The sequence below is a fragment of the Papio anubis genome, chromosome 15, assembly GCF_008728515.1.
Source record: "Papio anubis isolate 15944 chromosome 15, Panubis1.0, whole genome shotgun sequence".
Taxonomy (NCBI): Eukaryota; Metazoa; Chordata; class Mammalia; order Primates; family Cercopithecidae; genus Papio; species Papio anubis.
The window spans coordinates 47,985,575-48,006,193 of NC_044990.1; the positions used below are offsets into that span (position 1 = coordinate 47,985,575).

Genomic DNA, 20,619 nt, shown 5'->3' on the forward strand with positions numbered 1-20,619 from the left:
CTTCTTATAAAAAGAAAACTGTTAGTATTCAAAACCAGTTTCTAGTTTAAAGGGCCAGCTTTCTAAAAGGTATGCTATAGGCCATCAGCATCTTATGGAAGCAAAATAAAGAAAAAGAAATCATTTTTATTCAGTCCACAAATTCTTAACATCATTGCTGAATATAGTATCTTATATTTCTTAATAGAAAATTATCAAGACAGATAAGCCATAGTTATTGATTCTACAAGAGATATCCATAGATTTCAGAGAAATCATGTTGAAGATTACTCATACATTTTGCGGTATAAAATTTTGCTTCGGGTAATGAGTAACAGGTTAGATAAAAGCTTGATTAGTGAATAAGAAGGCACAAAATCTCTATAACTGAATAAATAATTTTATTTGTAAGAGAATGTTTGCAACAGTGTATAAAATTAGTGTTTGTATCTACTGTATATAATATTGAAGGCAAGTATTCTTTCTTTTACTTTTTCTTTTATCTTTTTTCTTTTTACTTTTGAGATGGAGTTCCCTCTGTTGCCCAGGCTGAGTGTAGAGTGCGTAGTGTGGTGCACCTTGGCTCAAAGCAAGATCTGCCTCCTGGGTTCACGCCATTCTCCTGCCTCAGCCTCCCGAGTAGCTGGGACTACAGGTGTATGCCACCACACCAAATATCTGGCCTGGCCAGATATTCTTTCTTATTCTTCTTTTCCCCAACACCTGATGGAATTTCTAGCATTAAAAATTCTTCAATAAATGTTTATTTGAACAAGTACATAACTCATTGAAAAGACACCAGGAATAATCAACTTGACGAGAGATTTGATTTTGAGATCGATTTCGGTCTGCCGCTGCTGCTGCTGCCGCAAGCGTTGCCGCCGCTTTTAAGCGCAAAAGTCGATTTGATTTTGTTCTCGAGTCCTTTCCGCCTCTTTGATGCGCCGATGATTGTTCATATTGACTGAACTGATAATGAAAAAAAAGTTCCAAAATATTATTTGAAATAGTAAAGTTCACATATGTTCATATTCATCAAATCTTAAATATAGTAAGAAAGGTACACATATGATTTTCTGTTCAGTCAATATTTATGCTGGAAGTGAAGATGGTAAAGCTATCTGCTCCAAAACTTACTTACTTCTTACAAAAATTTATTTGATGGATGGATTTATTTTAAAATGGTCTGCTGTCACTCCAGGCTGGAGTGCGCAATTGTATGATCTTGTGCCCACTGCAACTCACTCCCAGGTTCAAGCCATTCTCCTGCCTCCCAGCCTCCGAGGCTACCACCACTGCACCCACTAATTTTGTATTTTCTCAGAGACAGCTTCACCATGTTGGCCAGCCTTGTCTCAACTCCTGATCTCAGGTGATCTCCCGGCCGGGCTTCCAAAGTGCAGTTGGGATGATGGCATGAGCCACCGTTTCAGCCATTTTTTCTATTTTATCAATCTGATATCCATAAGTATAGAAAACTGTGTGTCAGTGTGTATATTTGTGTATGTGATTTGAGTATGTGGATACAAGCATGCATTACTGACATACTTAACTTTTTATTTGCTTCTCCAACTTACTACCTTTTTGTTGTTTTCACTGTGTCGTTTTTAAAAAATGTTTGATATTTTGTACTGAGTGGATAGATTTAAATTTTGTTTCCTTGTGAAAACTTATAAAATTTTGAAGAGAGAATCCTTTTAAAGAAACATATTGTCTTGATTTAGTAACAAATGTGATTTCTTAAGTAAAAGAGACATGAAAAGGGCGCACACATATGATGTTTTTAGAGAAATAGTGTCTGCACTAAAACAAGTATTCCCTTCAAGACAATGAAAATTGACAGCCTAAAATTTGATTTTTCTAGTCTATTGAGTCATATTACAAATATATACAAGGATTGTATTATGCTGATTTTTTCAGTTCATTAATTACTTGTTGTTATATATATGGTTTCTAGAAGCCAAGGAAAAGACTGATGATAAATTTAATTCTGAATTATCTTTCTTCATATATGTGTACATACACACACACACACACATATATATGCACACACACTCCTATATATTACATATATACTCAAGAAATATTTCTTCAAGTACTTCATATTGTTTTGAAAATCCCATTTCATATTTTAACATCACGTTTCCCCCATGTGGTTTATGAAACCTCATTGATTCTGTTTCCCTGCCACATGAGCATTTCTGGATACAAAGAGGCTGGTATCTCCACTCCACCTTTGTCGCACCCCCTGATCTAACTGGAGCATCCCCAGATTATTTTAGTAAGTTTTTTCCAGTGTAATATGATGGACCAGAAGTGGAATCAGACTTCTTTTAAGCAATGAGGACGAGGGCAATTTTGTGATACATTAGGACTGCCCAAATCTTTGCAGGGGGAGACGGTCCATGTTTGCTTTTCGGCAGAGACCAAATACTGACTATGTCTCCCATAAGGTCAAGAACACTGTGAATGTGCAACAGTTTATCTTCTACCTTCCCTGAAAGGGAAAGGAGGTCTTTGAATCTTAACACTAGAATATACTTCTTGAGAGACTCCTTTGTTTTATTTTTTCAAATATCAAATTCACAAGAAGGGATTTTTGAGGTTCATATTCTTGCTAAGAATGGCAGAACCAACAACACATGAAAATGTCTTTTTGTTTCTTCATACATGAGAAATAGCTTGACTAGGAAGTAAGTTGAAAACCTTTGCCTGTCGGAAGTTTGAAGTATGCTTTCATTATTTTCTAGCATCTAGGATTGATACTCAAAAGCCTGATATCAGTCTGATTCTCACTCCTTTTAGTTGACAGGAATTTCATTGCTGTTTCATTGCTGTTCATTCATGCTTGTTGTTCTCATTAGCTTAGGTTTTGTTTTCTTTTCCCTCACTGTGGGAGATATTGTAATCATCTTTTTACCATGATATTCTGAAATAGGATACAAAATTTGAAACGCATAAAATCCTTTTTTTTTTTTTTGTCATTCATTGTTTTTCTGATTGCTTTCTAGGAGAATCATTTTAGAAGCTCTGTATTGTACTTTAGATTAGTTTTATCAAATTATTTTGTAATTTTTCTTTCCCACTTTCACTTTACTTGTCTACTATAATGGCTATAAACGGGATATTAACTTTCTAATTACTGCTTTTTATCTCCTCTGTTTTCCCATAATTTGAATATATAGTCATTTTATTGATTTTTAAAGAGATGACATCAGTTTTATATTTTTCTAAAACTTTTATTCAATACTCAATTGCAGCAAACATTTTAAATTTGAAGAGACATTTCTTATAATTTTATTTTCTCTCTTTTTATAACTTCTTGTTTTCAAGGGTGAATATCTTATGGCATCTATTTGAAGATGCCAAATAAATGTGTGTTATTTTTCTGTTTTAAGCCCTCTCTTGGAAGATGAATTATGTCTGGTTTTTAAGAAAATATTACATGTATGTATATCTTAACTCATAGCCTAGGAATCTTGATAGATGGTATATCAATAATATTAAGAAATAAATACTTGGAACTCCAAGTACATAGAAGTGATGGATAAAATGAAGATTTTAGAAAGATTGGGTTGGAGACAAGCCTATAACATAGGTAATCTTTAAATTGCAGAACACAGGGGACTTTTTTCTGATTTATTAGTTATAAACTCTATTATTCTAATGATATTACAATGGCTGTTACAAAAACGACAGTCATAGTTCTAGCACTGTTTTCCTCTTTATCCCTCTCAGGAGAATTCAGAAGAGAAAGATGAATACTGGACTCTACAGGATATCTATCTAGCTAGCTATCTAATTACATATTCATCTGTCTATATATATGACTATATTAAAATCTGTATCTATCCTCTAAATTTAAAATACTTTGATTAAGTCATTCCATGAATTTATCCCACAGGAATCTTTGGCATTGATCTTCTATGCTATCAGTTTCACTCAGACACTGAATTTCAGAATTTTTTTTCAATTAATTTTTAAAATTTTTTTTTTACCTGTCTGTCTTTTATTTTGTATGGGTAAGTTGACAGAATAAGTCTTAATTAATACATTAAAAATAGAAAAAATTCAAATTATTATTGCAGTATTATTATTTACTTTTTTTGGCAACAACATGTTATGTTAGAAAAAATATGACTATTGAGTCAAGGAATCTGAGGTTAAATCCAAAGTTTTCCGTGTAAAGTGATGTGAAATAGAAAAAGTTAGTTGGCTACCTTTTTCATTACTTTTTCTATAATTAAAATGACAACAACAGTATTGGTATTATAGGGTAGTTGGGAGAATTTAATTAGTTAACAAATAAATAGTAGAATGAACAAATGACCATTTTCTTTCCTCTCCTGTCCCAATATCTGATCATTCTTATTTTGCAAACATATATACACATCAGTGCTCTTGGAAAGCAAGGCTTGTATTTCACTATTGATGACAATAAGTTGAGCTACTTCTCTTTCCTCACCTTGAAAACATAAGGCCAATAGTGTGCTTCCAACAAGAGACTTTACATCTGGAGTGATCAAAGCAAAGAAGGAAAAATATTTTGTTTGAATTTGTTTTTGCATTGTCAAAGGTTGAAGTAACATTAAGTTTGGAGGAGAATGTAACTTAGAGCTACCTAATACATCTACAGTAGGTAGAGGCAGAGATGCCAGCTGAAGCATCCAGTGTCCCTCCCTAGAAACATCTTTGTCCTCATCAGGCATTCACCGAGATGGAATTGTGGTCTCTATTTAATTATCAAGCTTCCTTTGGTTTTAGCCAGTTCTGACGTATTTGGTCAATCTTATAAGCTAACAATTATGTTTTCAAAAGACTCCTCTTATTTATGGATCACTTAGTTTATCCTTTTTGTACCCATATAAAAGCAACCTCTTACAGTGGCATTGGCAGAAATTGCAGTGATAACAACCTCCAAATATCTACTAATAATAAGAACACTGGCAAAAAATTTAAAATCAAACTCTGGAAACTAAAAAAAAGGCTGGGAACAATACAGGAAACATTTATTCAAGAAAAACAGTGAAATCTAGATAACAGTGAGGTTTAAATATGTTTATTTTTATCTCCTTCTCCGTAATGTGGTTACCACCAATCCTCTAGAAAATATTCTACAAAACTGAAGATGAGAAAACATTTCCCAACTCATCCATGATGCCAGTATTACCTTGATACCTAAACCAGACAGAGACATGATAACTCCAGACCAATATCTCTTCTGAATATAGATGTGAAATCTTCCACAAAATACAAACAAATAAAATACAGCAAAATATCAAAAGGGTTCTACACTGTGACTAAGTGTAATGCTTTTTAAAAAGACAAGGTGTATTAACATCTGAAAATTGTTAATTTAATATACTCTACTAATTGAAAAAAGACAAAAATCACATGCATATTTCAATAGATACAGGAAAATCCAATGCCCTTTTCATGATAAAACATTCATTGAACTAGGGGCCAGGGATGGTGGCTCACACCTGTAATCCCAGCACTTTGAGGGGCCGAGGCAGGTGGATCACCTGAGGTCAGGAGTTCAAGACCAGCCTGGTCAACGTGGGGAAACCCCATTTCTAAAAGCAAAAACAACAACAACAACAACAACAACAACGACAAATAAAACATTAATTGAACTAGAAATATAAGGGACCTTTCTTAGCCTGATAAAAACATCTATCTAAAAAAAGGAGAAACATATTTAATAGTGAAAGTCACTTGTATAGTGAGTGCGGGAGGGTCGAGCCAGTGCCATGGGGGAAAACACACACACACACACACACACACACACACGTAAAGAAGAAAAAATAATAATAAATACAAAGAAATATATTAATCTATTAAACATGTTTGGCCAGATTTCAGGATAAAAGTTAAATCTACAAATACAAACTGTATTTCTATACACTAGCAATAAAAAATCTGAAAATGAGATGAAGAAAACAATCATATTGATAATAATATCAAAAATAAATTACTTAGGAATAAATTTAGTAAAATAGGTATAAGACTGGGGACCTAACTCAACAGAATGACATCTCATATACAGGATTGGAAGATTTATTTTTTTTACGTGGCAATACTCACAAATTGATCTGGAGATTCAAAGCAAGCAATATTTAAATCCCAGGTAACTTTTTGTAGAAACTGATAAACCGATCTTTTTTAAAAAATGTGGAAATGCAAAGGACCCAGAATATACAAAACTTCTTAAAATAAAAACCAAAGACGGCACGATCACATGACATGATTTTAAAAACTACTACACATCTACAGTAAACAAGAAAATGTGGTAGTGGCATAAAGATAGACACATAGTCTAATATAATAGAATTGAAAAATACAAAAATAAACCCTCACATTGTGGCCAATTGATTTTTACAAGGGTGCCAAGAATTCAGTGGGAAAGAAATGTCTTTTCAACAAAAGAAACTAGGACAACATGCAAAAGAATGAAGTAGAACTGCTGTCTCATGACAAATACAAAATTAACTCAAAGCTTGGATCATATTTCTTAATTTAAGACCTTAAATGTTTGAAATCTAAAACTTTAAAAAGACAACATAGGCATAAATCTTCATGAACATAGATTAGAAAATAGTTTCTTAGATATACCAATAAAGCCACAAGCAAAATAAATAAATAAATAAATAGAATTTCATGAAGTTAATAACGTTTGTGCTACAAAAGGCACTATTAAGAAAATTGGAGAGCATCAGGAAAAATAGCGAATACGTGTTGGGCTTAATACCTAGGTGATGGGTTGATAGGTACAGCAAATCACCATGGCACGTTTGCCTATGTAACAAACCTGCACATCCTACGCATGGACTCCAGAACTTAAAACTAAAAAAAAAAAAAACAAAATTCATAGAATGGGAGAAAATATTTATAAATCTTACATCTTACCAGAGTATCAAAATGTAAAAGGAACACTTGTAACTCAACAATAAAAAGAAAAATAATCCCAAGACAAGAATGGGAAAATATTTCAACAGAGCTTCCTCCAAAGAAGGTATACAAAAAAGGTTCTCCAATATAATTAGAAATGAGAAACTAGAGAAATGCTTATAAACCTACAATGAGATACTGCTTCAAATATATTGGGATCATTTTAATAAAATCACAACTGTAGGCAAAAATGTGAAGAAACTGATATCCTTATACATTGCTGGTGTGAATAGAAAATAGTGCATCCGCTTTGGGAAACAGTTTTGCAGTTTCTCCAAAAGTGAAACCAAGAGTTAACCACAGGACTCAATAATCCCACACCTAGGCGTATACCAAAAAGAACTAAAAACATATGTTCAAACACAAAGGCATATGTAGTAGTTTAAGTCAAAACAGCCAAACTGTAGAAACAATCCAAATGTCCTTCTATTGATGATGTATTAACAAATGCGATAAAACTTAATAATGGAATATTGTTCATCCATAAAAGGAATGAAATATCTATATACACTACCTGGAATGGACTTTAAAACATTGTGCTACATGAAAGAAGCCAGACACAAAAGGCAAGAAATTGTATAATTATTTTTACATGAAATACTCAGAATGAGCAAATCCACAGAGACAAAAAGCAGATTAATTGCTGCTAAGAAAGACTGGGTTATTAAGACTGATGATATGCTGTGTACAGGATTTCTTTTTAGGATGACAAAAATGTTTTGGAATTTGCTAGTGGTGATGTCTGCTCATCTCAATATATTCAAACACACTGATTTCTATACTTTAAAATTTAATGAACTTTATGATATGTGAATTATATCTGAATTGAAACCAAACTAAAAGCAGAAACAACCATATATTTAACATATAAGGTGTTGCATAGCGTATAAAAGTCCATAATAAACAATCACTGTTATGCTTTACCAATTTCTCCTCAAAACACTTAACTGAAATAGTGCATTGTAGTAACGTCTTATTCAATTTTATACGATATAAAATATGAAAAAAGATAATATATAGAATTATATGCTTAAAGACTTAAGTGATAAAATAAAAATTTGTAGCATACTGAGAAAACAGTGGTCTTAATTTGTTTAATTCCCTAGACAGTTCTTTTCTCCCTTGATGTCACAGAATTTAAATGAATAAAATTTTTATATGTCACTTTATCCAGCAGAATGATCATTTATCAATAGCTGTGAAACATTTTAAAACCACATAGTTTTAGCAACTACAGAACTCATGCACCTTTCTCATAAAACCATGTAAGATTTTTTTTACATAAATCAAAGGGAAAAAAGCTAGATAAGTGAAAACACATTTTGAGTTTTCCTTTTTTTCAATTTTAAACTTTCACTTTAGACTTTAGCTTCTTTTCACTTGAATGTATAATATGTTATTATATATTCAATTTTGTAAAACCACTGCATACCACACATAGATACAAATTAATTGTGTGGCAAATAAAATGACACATTTCAGTTTCTGTACAAGTAGAAAACTAGCACAAACTTGGTTTCACACTCAAATCCAATCCTGCCGATTATACTGAAGAGAGAGTAATCGTATATATTTGAGAGCCTAACATCATTTGTGACATTCTGAGTAAGACAAAAATTTAGAGAATATCTTGAGAGATATGCCTTGAGAGAATATCTGGGAGGAAAACTTGACAGGTTCTTTTTTACTACCCCATATTGGATTGTTAACATCACAATGCCATCAGAGCCCAGCTTGAAGGAGGAATTTTGAACAGCAGAAGCAAACAGACTTGCTGGTCATGAATATTACCTTCTCATTTAAGCTAAGAGCTCTAAGGTTAAGGTATCCACAGATAAGAAAGAAAATCTCAAGAGGACTTATGTGCAAATGGAAGTAAATAGATGTAACCCCCTGAGGCCTACATACCAGAGATAACAGCAAATAGGCTGAGCAAGTCAGCTTACAGGGTTAGGGCTTCATGCCCAGCTGTAATTCCCCCATCTACTCCTGAATGTTTTAGTAAGATACGAAAACATATCATATGCCTTAGCCCTTCACACAATTACCCAAAGTATCTGATAGTGGCCACATGAGTACTCACATAAAAGAATTATGTATTTCAGGGGCTGCAACTGCCATTAACCGGCATTAAAAGAGAAAGAAAGAGAAATAAACAGAGGGTTAAGAAATGGTAGGAGAGAGGAACAGAAAGAAGAGCAGGAAAGAAACAGTAGGATAAAAAAAAAAAAAGAGGAGTAAAAGGATGAACAACAGAGAAAGAGGAGAGAGAGATTTAAAAAAGAGTTGGGGGAAGGAGAGAGGAGGAAGATGAATCTGCAATAAAGAAGAGTTAAGGAAGCAGGAAGGAATTTGAAAAAGGAACAGTACATAGCCTAACAGAGATAAGGGAGAATATGAAAACCACTAATAAGAAGAAAGCAATTATAATGAAATAGGAACAGTACATAGCCTAACAGAGGTAAGGGAGAATATGAAAATCACTAAGAAGAAGAAAGCAATTATAATGAATTACCAAGTAGGGATAGCAAGAATGTAAAAAACAAATTTAATTGACATTAAGATATCAAAGTTATGTATCAGGAAAGGATAAAGACAAAAATATAAAATAAAAATAATATGATAGATTAAGGAATATCAACATCTATGCAATGGAAGTCCCTGGAAGATGGAAGAAGGTAAATCAAAGGCTGAAACTTTACATTGGAAGATCAGCAATCTCAGACCAAGGATGTTTATTGTATTTGAGTACGATACACAATGCCGAACTTCCTATGATTCAACTGATCATAAAAGAATATAACATTATAAAGGAAGCACTCTGTCTCATCAGAGAACACAGATATCTTGTGCCTCCATCAATCTGGCTTCAACTGACTGAACCTTTTATTGGTATGTAAATCAAAGGTAGTTTTCTACAAGGGCATTGTCAGCCATCTTTCCTTCTCTTTCTTTCCTTTTCTCTCTCTTCCCCCATCAATCTGTGTATATTTAATTTCTTTAAACTTTACTTTGGATTGATGGTGGAGTATACATGAATGCAAAATACAGTGCTGGGAACATGAACATTATTAATTTTGCTTACCTGTGAATGTCTAAATCTGTGGATTTGCAATTAAACTCTGTTATCTCTCTAATGTGTATATTCTAAATACAGGAAAGGAATCAGTCAAATTGCTGGCATATTTTAGATCTTCACAAAAAAGTAATTTGTACTTCTCCTTACAATCCTCATAAGACAAAGTGTAAATTCAAGAACTGTTAGTCTTTATTAAATTGCTCTTTATAATATGTATATAGGACTTTACAATTTATGAAATGATTTCATAGTCATTTCAATTATTATATTTTTGTCTCCTTAAATACTTGAATTGGTGGCAAATCAAGAAACCAAGGCTGAGTTTATTGCTAGCCCAGCATCATGCAAATAGAAAGTGATAAATTCGAGATGCACATAGAGATCTGAATCCAGATATAGTTATCTCTGGTTCCTGGTTACCCAATAGCAGGGAACAGATAAATCCTATCATAATGACTTATGGTGCCAGAGAATGCATTGCTCTTTCTCTAAATCTTTATTGCCGTTTTCCCCACAGATTTTTCAAGGTGAAATTAATTAGGTGAAAAGACACAGATTTACTTATTCAATAATGTAACAGAAAGCTACCTTAAGTTTCACTCAACCCACGTTAACTATTTTTCCCTCTGGGTTGCACTACTTTGGCCTTTCCATCTTACTTCATTTTTCCATATTCATCTTTACATATCGTATGATCTTTGAGGACAGCTTGAGGTCTGCTTTGAGGATGACTCCGGATCTACTCTTTTTGAGAACTTTAACGTCTATCTCAACAGTTTAAATTAAGATTAGCAAACACAGGAAGATGTCAAGAAATTTAAATAAAAAATATGCTTCAAATAAGCCCATAATTTACTTAAAGATAATGATAATTGATGACATTGTCATAGTTTGGATGTTTGTCTCCCCAAAACTCATGTTGAAATTTGATCTCCAGTGTTGGAGGTGGTGCCTACTGTGAGATGTTTGGATCACGGGAGCAGACCCCTCATGAATGGCTTTGTGCTGTCCTTACGGCAATGAGGTCTTGTTCTATTAGTTCCCTCAAGAGCTGGTTGCTAAAAAGAGCCTGACACCTGCTCCCATCTCTCTTGCTTCCTGTGTAACCACGTGATCTCTGAATACATGACCTCCCTTTGCCTTCTGTCATGAGTGGAAACTTTGAAATTTTCACTAAAGGCCCAATATTCCAGCTGGAAGAATCATGAGCCAAGAAATTTTTCTATGTAAATTACCCAGTCTCACGTATCCCTTTATGGCAACACAAATTTACTAAGACAGGCATCAATAATATATATTTTATCATATGCTTACATTATCAATAACATGTTTCTAAATGTAATATCAATAAAGTAAGAGATCTTACCTAGACCATGTCTATGTGTTGACATTGGTGGTAAGACAGTCCATGTCTTGGTTTTGGGATTGTAACATTCAACAGTGTTCAATGTCTTTAAGCCATCTCGACCTCCAATTACAAAGAGTTTGTCATCAATAACAGCCACACCAAACTGCAACCTTCTGCCGTTCATCATCCCTGCCTGGATCCACAAATTTGTTCTCAGATCATATTTCTCTATAGTTGTAGCTCCTAATAAAACATAAAATCAAAAAGTCACCAATTGCTATAAATCCAACAAACAGCCTGCCAAAGCAGGGTACAAATTAAGATATAAAAACACTCTTGTCACATTCATTTTTTTTTAAAAAAAAGAAGTGACAGAAAAACAAAAGGAGTAGTAATTCAACTACTTTATTTTCTCTTCTTGGCAGGCATGAATGATCAAAATAGACACAAATGTTCATCTTGTTTGACTTACATAATGGTCTCATGCTAAACTATTGATTCGGTAGAAACATTGGTGAGCATGACCCAGTTCTGTCAGTGGATTTTACAACTTCCCTTTATCACTTTTGTCATTAAAAAATGTAACATAATCCCTGCTTGAAAAATATTTATGAAAGCCTTTTAAATAAATAAGTTATGTATGTTATTTACATAATTTCTGAAAGTTAATTCAATAAAATATTACCATATTTTTCTTTAAATTTGTCATATGCCTTAAATAACTGAAAGTTTTAAAAGTCAAGTGTAAGATATATAAGCAAATATTTGCTATGCTTTTTAAACCAGCTTTTAAAAAATAATCTGGGGAATAGCTTAATAGAATTTTACAAAATGATCTTCTGTCCTGAACAATCATGTTAGGATTCTAAATAATATAGCTTATATTTCCTAAAAGCTTTTTACATATAAGTTTGAGTAATACAATAACTCTGACTAATAAAATAGAAATTGAAAGAAGCAGCTAAATTGATGGTGAGACTTGTTTTTATGGGTTTAATTACCCAATTCTCATTAAAAATGGCTGTGTAGAACAAGCTCCCAAATGTTTATATGATATAATATAAGCTGACAAACACTGATCTTGATGTAGTGTTTGACTTAATGTTCAGACTCACCTTCACCAATATTACACCTTCGATCATGAAACATTTCTACAAAGGAAATTAACATTCTTGTGTACTTTCACTTAAGCACTGATGATCTATTTTATCTGTAATAAAAGTTTGCAAATCTAGGGAATATATTCCTCTGGGGACTCATTTACTCTTCAGAACCTAGCTAGTAATGAACTAAATGAACACAAACACCTTCGTAACAGAAGTTTTGCTAATTAAAGTAAAAATGATACAATTTATGACAATTTTTACTTAAAGGTAATAGCAATAATTAGATATGTAACATCTGCTTTCTGATATTGCTAAAAATATAGGTTCATTTAAATATACAACTAATTTTGAAGTATTAGGAAATTATTGTTATTGTTAGATAAAAATAAATTGCAACTTTCACAAAAGTTATTCAATACTGTTTATTAACATGTATAATATTTTAAACAAATGTATTTATTTTATATTTTAACATATTTATTATATTGAATATTGAATGTTTTATTCATTTGCCTTTGAATCAAAATTCTAAAGCAAACTACATATTCGAATAACTTCAAAGTCATCTGGATTTTCAAAGCTTGATAACTTTGATATTATATGAATGCATAACTAAAAATTAAGAGTTATACACAGATGGCCTGGAGTGTGGCTCATGACTATAAATCCAGCACTTTGGGAGGCCGAGGAAGGTATATCATCTGAGGTCAGGAGATTGAGACCAGCCTAGCCTTGAACTCTGTTGAAACCCCATCTCTACTAAAAATACAAAAAAAAAAAAAAAAAAAAAAAAAAATAGCCGGGCATGGTGGCTCATGCCTGTAGTCTCAGCTACTTGAGAGGCTGAGACAAGAGAATCCCTTGATCCTGGGAGGCAGAGGTTGCAGTGAGCTGAGATCATGCCACTGCACTCCAGCTTGGGCAACAGAGTAAGACTCAGTTGCATAAAGATAAAGAAAAAAAAAAGGGGGTTACACAGATATCTGTCTCTTTTGACTATATTTGACCAACGGGAGCAGAAGAATGTAATCTAATCCTAATTAACACAATCTCATTACGCTCATATTTTCTGGTATGAGTGGACAAGGAAGAAAGTATTTGAACAATTATAATTCCCACAGCCTCCAAAGCCTTGCTGAAAACCTTTGCAGGGAATTTGAGGTCCAGTTACCCTCCTCAGAGGAAATAGTTAGGAATGAGTGAAATTAAGACTTCTGAGCAACCAAAGGAGTTGCAATTCAAAAAGGAAAACTCAGGAATTGATTTGGATTTCAAAGCCTCATTCAAATAAACTAGATTTGTCTTAAATCTCAATACATGACAGAATTTTTAACCTTTACAGTTTTTCCTGTAACTTCAATCTTCAAAAGTGACCTACTCACTTATCCTAGTAGCTACAGCAGAAATAGGAGCTCGTTTCCATCTTCATTTTTCAAATTAGAATTTATATTAATTTCCTATGGCTACTGTTAAAAATATTTCCAATTTAGTGACAAATAACACAGATTTGTTATCTTACAGTTCAGGAGGTCAGAAATCTGAAATGGTTCTTTCTGCACTAAAATCAAAATGCTGCCAGGACTCCATTCCTTTCTGGAGGCTCCAGGAGAAAATCAGTTCTCTTGCCTTTTCCATCTTCTAGAACAGGGGTCCCCAACATCCAGGACGTGGACAAGTAGTGGTCCGTGGTCTGTTAGGAACCAGGATGGACAGCAGGAAGTGAGCAGCACCCTGAGCTCCATCTTCTGTCAGACCAGCCGTGGCATTAGATTCTCATAGAATCACAAACCCTACTGTGAACTGTGCATTGGAGGGATCTAGGTTGTTCATACCGTATGAGAATCTAATGCCTGATGACCTGAGGTGGAACAGTTTCACCCCAAAACCAACCACTCCCCTACTCTTGTCCATGGAAAAATGTTCTTCCACCAAACTAGTCCCTAGTGCCCAAAAGATGGGGGACCGCTATTCTAGAGGCCACCACATTCCTTGTTGCTCCATCTTCTATCCCCAAAGTCAGCAACATTGCATTTCCCTGACATTGACCCTTGTGATTACATTGGGCTCATACCAATTTAATCAGACATAATGTAGAACAATCTGTTTATGTTAAATTCGGCTGGTTAACAGCTTTAATTCCTTCACAAGCTTTATCTCAGTCTTGCTGTGTAGCATAACATATTCACAGGTTCCAGGGTTTAGGATATGGACATTTTTCTGAGGGGGAGGTGCATTATTCAGCTTACCTCAGAAACCAAGGCCTATTTATACTTCAGTCTTCAATCTTGCTTCGTTATATAAAGTTAAGCAATACAAAATGTAAAAGGATCTTTTACATTTGTAGAACTTACTCATACTAGCCAATATAATTGATTTTCTTATTCAAATGTCAGCAGGTATTGTAAATGCTTTATCTTGTTTTTAAGAAGAATAAAATTAAGGTATGCTTTCTCTTTTTAAATGGAAATTATTATTAATATTAATATCCTTTATAGAATTTCCTAACCAACATACTTTATTAGCTGTCTATCTAAGCCTCCTAATTCTATTATTATTATTAGTTTATCAATTTGTGAGTTTTGTTGTTTTCTTTTGTTTATAAGAGTGTATGTATTCCCCTGGCTATTTTCTGAGTCAGAAGAAAACAGAACGCCAGTTTTGAGTCATTTTAGCCCTTTGTTGTCCCTTAGAGCAGAAGCAATATTTATCATAATATAGATTACAAACAGACGACAAGTTAGAGTGGACTGCTGCAGTGGTATGTAATAAACTTGGAAGGGATTCAAAAGGAAAGTTTACTTTAAGACATAATTACTTTGGGGTTACTCTGTTAATGAAGCCATCACTGGTATCTCAAATACCTACAAGGTGAAGGCAAATTACTCTGTGCATAGAGTATACATTATTCAGGTGATGACTACCTAAAGCCCTGACTGGACCACAATGCGATCCGTGAATGTAACAAAATTGCACATATATACCCCATAAATTTATTAAAAATATAATGAAATGTGTGACCGCAGGCATGACAGAGTCCTGACCATTTTTGTTAACTGAAGAATGCCCACTCCACTGAAAAATAACAATTGCCACTTTGTTGTTGCCGTTAGAAATTCTGGCTTAGTATTGCCAGGTTTTTTTGACTTATGAAGAAGAGGCAGAAATCTAGATTTTTAAAATGTGCAATCTCCAAACAATAAGCATATATGACTGATTTAAATAATGTTTAAGTACATTGAAACAAACACATGGCCACATCTGCCATAGAGAACTATGATTAGGAGTGGTTATATCCTCATTGTTTTTCCTCTTAAACTCAAGACCGCTGCCATTACAAACATGTTAAGGTTGCATTAACTTTAGTAGGAAATTATGTTGTCATTCTGTGAGCTTTTGTATAGTAATAATATTTTGTAAAATGTATACTATAATTTATTAAAATCTAAAAGGATCTGTAAAATATCTTAACCGAATGTACTTACGTAATTCAAAGGTGGATCTCATTCATGATATATAGAAATCTGAAATAACATTAGGAATTTTTCTATTTGATATAAGACTATATATGATATAGTTATGTGCAATTTTATAAACTTGATAAATTGTTATAGACTATATGCCAGTTAAGGGCTAGGTGTATAGCATTTATAGTGATATCAAATTTTGATATTGAGTTATTAGAAATAATTCCTGAAATGTCCATTGATCATTTTCTGTAAAAAGTATTCATAAGGCTGATCTGAATGCAATTGCATTTACAACTAATCAATCATAACCAATTACATGTTCCCTTGTTCATTCTCCATTCCCATTACTTCACTCGATTAGCCTCAAATAGAAGTATTCATAAAACCAAGAGAATTCATGATACATATATTATTAAGAGCTACTTGATACTTTGTGCATATTTTAATTGAAATATTCTTCTTAAATACTGAGTAAAGGTGTTTTGTGTAGGGAGTTTATAAATAAGATATTAATAAATAATATTTAGTGAGTATTTCCTTTGCTCTAAGGGCTTTACCTACATTAGTATATTTCATTTTATAAAAGCCTGATGAGATGCATATTATTGTGTCAATATTACGTAATAAAAAACAAATTACAGAAAACTGTAATTACTTGCACAGTGTCTCTCAGTTAACACCTGGTACATCCACAATATTAACCTGGCTCTAGAGCCCACTCTGAGAAACACTTCTTTTTGTAACTTTATCCCAGATGTACAAAGAGTTAATTGCAATTAATATATGCAGTAGGTAGAAGTTTAAAAATTCCCCTTCCTGAGATTGCATGACCTATTTTCCAGAACCTGTGCATATGTTGAATTATCAGTCCACGAACTGCCATGCTATAAAGCATTGCTGACTTTACAATAGGAATAATATCTCATTGACCCTGATGATGTGATCCCCTGAAAGTGAGAGATTTTTCACCCTAGTGGTAGAAGGGGAAGGAGAGCTTTCTCCAGTTAGTGGTAGAAGGGAAAATCAGAGAATTTGAAGCGTGAGTAGGACTTGGCTTACCGTTCCTGGCTTGAAGATGGGCCATATAAGAAGGAATGCAAGTGATCTCTAGCAGCTGAGAGTGATTCTGACCTGACAGCCAGCAAGAAAACAGTACCTCAGTTCTACAACCACAACGGAATACATTGCATCAACAATCAGAATAAATTTGGAAGAGCTCCAGATGAGAGTACAGCCTAGCTAACACCTTGATTTCAGCCTTTTGTGATCTTGAGCAGAGAATTCAGACATGCCACCCCAGGCGTCGAATCTACAGAACTCTGAAGTAATAGATGGCAGTTGTTTTAAGCCACTTTGTCTGTGGTAATTTGTTACAGCAGCAGTACAGTACAATTCTTTCAAATGTGCATTTTTACAATTTATAAAGCATTGGTTTTTCAAGTTCAATAAATTAACCAGAAGATATTATATATAATACAAATACACAACTACTTTCCTCACGACAAAACAAACAGTAGACTCCTTTCTCAAAATATGAAACTGAGAAAAAATGGTCCAGATGTTATCCAAAGTACAGTTCTGGGTCTCTCTGGAGATATTCACTTATATAGACAAATACAATTTTTTTATGGGGGAAATAGTAATTAATGTTTGTACCCTATAGTTTGGCAATACAGACAGCAGAATTTGTGCCTATATATATAATTCAAGCAAATAGCAGCCTCATTTATCTTGCATACAGCACAGAATTCAGTGGTAAAAAGTTTTATGAACTGACAAAAGAGATACGACAAAAAGTTCCTAAAAAGAAGATAACGCTCTCTTATTCAACTCACCAGAGAGGTCTTTACCTGCTCTCACAATGCTTTAACTACAATTTCAATGTAATATTAATAACTGGACTTCAAAGCCGTTTTACAAACCCATAAAGCCGAATGATTTAAGACAATTTAAAGCAGCAATGTGTGGCAGTGAGAAAATAACCAGGAGAAAAGAATGCATTGACTTAAATAGAACAATCACTTACGGTTATTAAACAACAGCAACAAATGATAAAACCCATATTATATAATACCTAAAAGACAGCTTGGCCTAACACTTTGGTGACCTTGATGCCATCAAATCATTAGGAAAAAGTTGTTATGCTTGATGTATTGTCTTTTAAAAAGCAGTAAATAGTGAGAAGCATTTTGGAATACTTTAAAATAAAACATTTTTTAATGATCCATAAAACATGAGACTTCAAGCTTTAAAAAATATAATTATAAAGAATTACTTATTTTTTCAATGTCGTATAGTATATGCATTTCATTAACTTTCATGTATTCATATTTCTATGAAAAATAAAGCTTTAGTATAACATTTTTATACTTATATAAAATGTATCATTGCAGGAGAAATGTTTTTCCAGTACAAATAAAAGTCTTTATTTTCTAAGCAATTTGTTATATAAGAGTGGCTTTGAAAACATTTCTAAATCATCATAATAATTACAAATGTGCCAAACAAGCAACCAAAATATTCCATAACAATCCCTGATAAAATATTAATAGAGCAACATGTAGTTATGTGTAGAGATATAAATTGAAGTTTATCATTAAACTTAATGCTAGATGTTGAAGTAGATCTATAAATTTTGAAAATCCAGCATTTTGCTTGCTATTAAACTAATCTCATTGATATGAGGAAGTACAAAAATAAGTCTAATTCTTGGCTCATAACCAAGGAAACAAAGAATATAGAACACATTTCTACTGTATGTATTACATGTAATAGTTCACCTTAATAGCTAATAATTAATACCTTTAAAATCTTAGAAAAAATAAAACACTTCCAGAAGTAGGCAAATCAGAAAAGCAGAATACAAGTCAATACAATATTTAAATAAAAATTAAAACCATTTAGAGAGTAGAAAGAAGATAATAACCTATTTAAGTTAGCACCATTAAGAGCAAATGATCTAAAAATAAAATTAGCAAGCTAAGTGCCCGCTCTAGATGAAAAAAACCAAAACCAAAAACAAAACAGCACTAAAATTCTGTTGAGAGATGCTTGTTGAATTAATGAAAAAAAAAAAAAACCTAAACTACACTGATTCTGAATGATATTATTGCATAATTTATTATTATGTAACATTTAATATATTAATAATAATGATATTTGTACAAGGAATTTATAAAATTATACTGATATTTCTTTGGAAATTCAACTGTATAATATTAGGAAGTAAATTCTTTAAAACCAGACAATTTCTAATAGGATGCTCACAGGGAAAAAAACCCTACCAGATATTAAAAAGTATATAACTATAGAGGTTTCTTTAAACCAAATTACTGATGAAGAAGAATAGCTACATTAATGAATGAACGAAAGCCAGAAATAACCCTAATACATATGAGTATTTTTAATGTAATAAAAGTGGTTATACACATCAATGGAAAACATCTTATTATATAAAAAACTAAGATAATTTGTTATACTTTTGAGAAAAATAAGTAAATCTTGATTCCTGTCTTATTCCTTATACCAGAATGAATTTTAGATAAATTGATTACTCAAGCACAGCTCATATGGCCACAGAACTTGATAAATGTTTGTTTCTGTTCTCTGGGTTCACATATATTAACCAAGACAGAGTTTAAGTTAACTTCTAGAATAAGAGTCACAGTCTTATAAATCCTTAAGAGAACTACAGATCAAGACAGCTGACTAGACTCGAGTAGCATGTACCTCCTCCACAGAGACGAACCAGAGTAATAAGTACATACTCACACTGTACAGGTCATCTAGGAGAGAATACTTGGATTCATCAGAGAAGAGACGGGAAGTGCCAGAAGTAAGTAAAGATAGTGTTCCAGGCAGCTTATGCAGCTGGGAACAGACTAAGAGCTGCAAACCAACTGAGATCCTGGATGTGGGGAAACAGTAACATAGAAACCCACAGAGCTCAGAAATCGGCTTTAACAATCTGGGCCATGGGAGAAACCCCTGACCAACCACTAGGGCCTCATGCCTGATACATGGCGCTGCCTGAAGATTCCCAGAAATGTTGCTCCAGAAAGGGAACCCACACAGAAACTCAGAGGCATTTGAGCTGGAGTAATCTCAGTGGGAAGCCATTTTGAGAGTGCAGATACTGGGGACCTACGGACATGGCTACAGCCACTGCAATGATCCAAGGAGGAACAGGGGCAAATAAGCACACCCAGGCAATCTCTGGTAGGGTACTTGCCACTCTGCTACAAGTTGCTGATCAGTTTAAGACGCAAGTGGACCATACACTCCACAGTTCATGCTACATGCCTTGGTGGTGCTCCAACCTTCTCTAGTTCCAGTCCCAATATGTCATTTTGAGAGTTTAATACTGGGCTGAGCCTTGCCTTTGGCCTGAGTTCAGGCTGACATGAGCACAACTGTCACCTGACCAAGGACTGACAGATAAACCATGTCATCCCATGCATATCTAGGACAATACTCACTGCTCTGCAAGGGACCGATGAGAGACCCAGTTGTAATTGGACTGCACTCCCCATGGCTTCTTTTCACACTGCTTGGTTGAATGGCGCCCTGCCCTCTCCAGGCCTAAGGTACCATTTAGAGAGTTTAATGCTGGACCGAGCCCACCCTTGGCCTGAGCTTAGGATGATATGGCAGCAGCTGCTGCCTAGCTAAAAAGGGACAGGGAAATAA

The 20,619-nt window shown here is 33.6% G+C and overlaps 1 protein-coding gene across 1 annotated transcript in view; it reads right to left on the bottom strand.

Annotated features, from left to right (window-relative positions):
• Positions 1-20,619, bottom strand: part of LOC101015833 (kelch-like protein 1) — a 136,265-nt gene that overhangs the window by 80,878 nt on the left and 34,768 nt on the right. Inside the window, exon 2 of the mRNA XM_031655881.1 lies at positions 11,376-11,600. Coding sequence (XP_031511741.1) covers positions 11,376-11,600 — 225 coding nt within the window. The remainder of the gene's footprint in view (positions 1-11,375; positions 11,601-20,619) is intronic.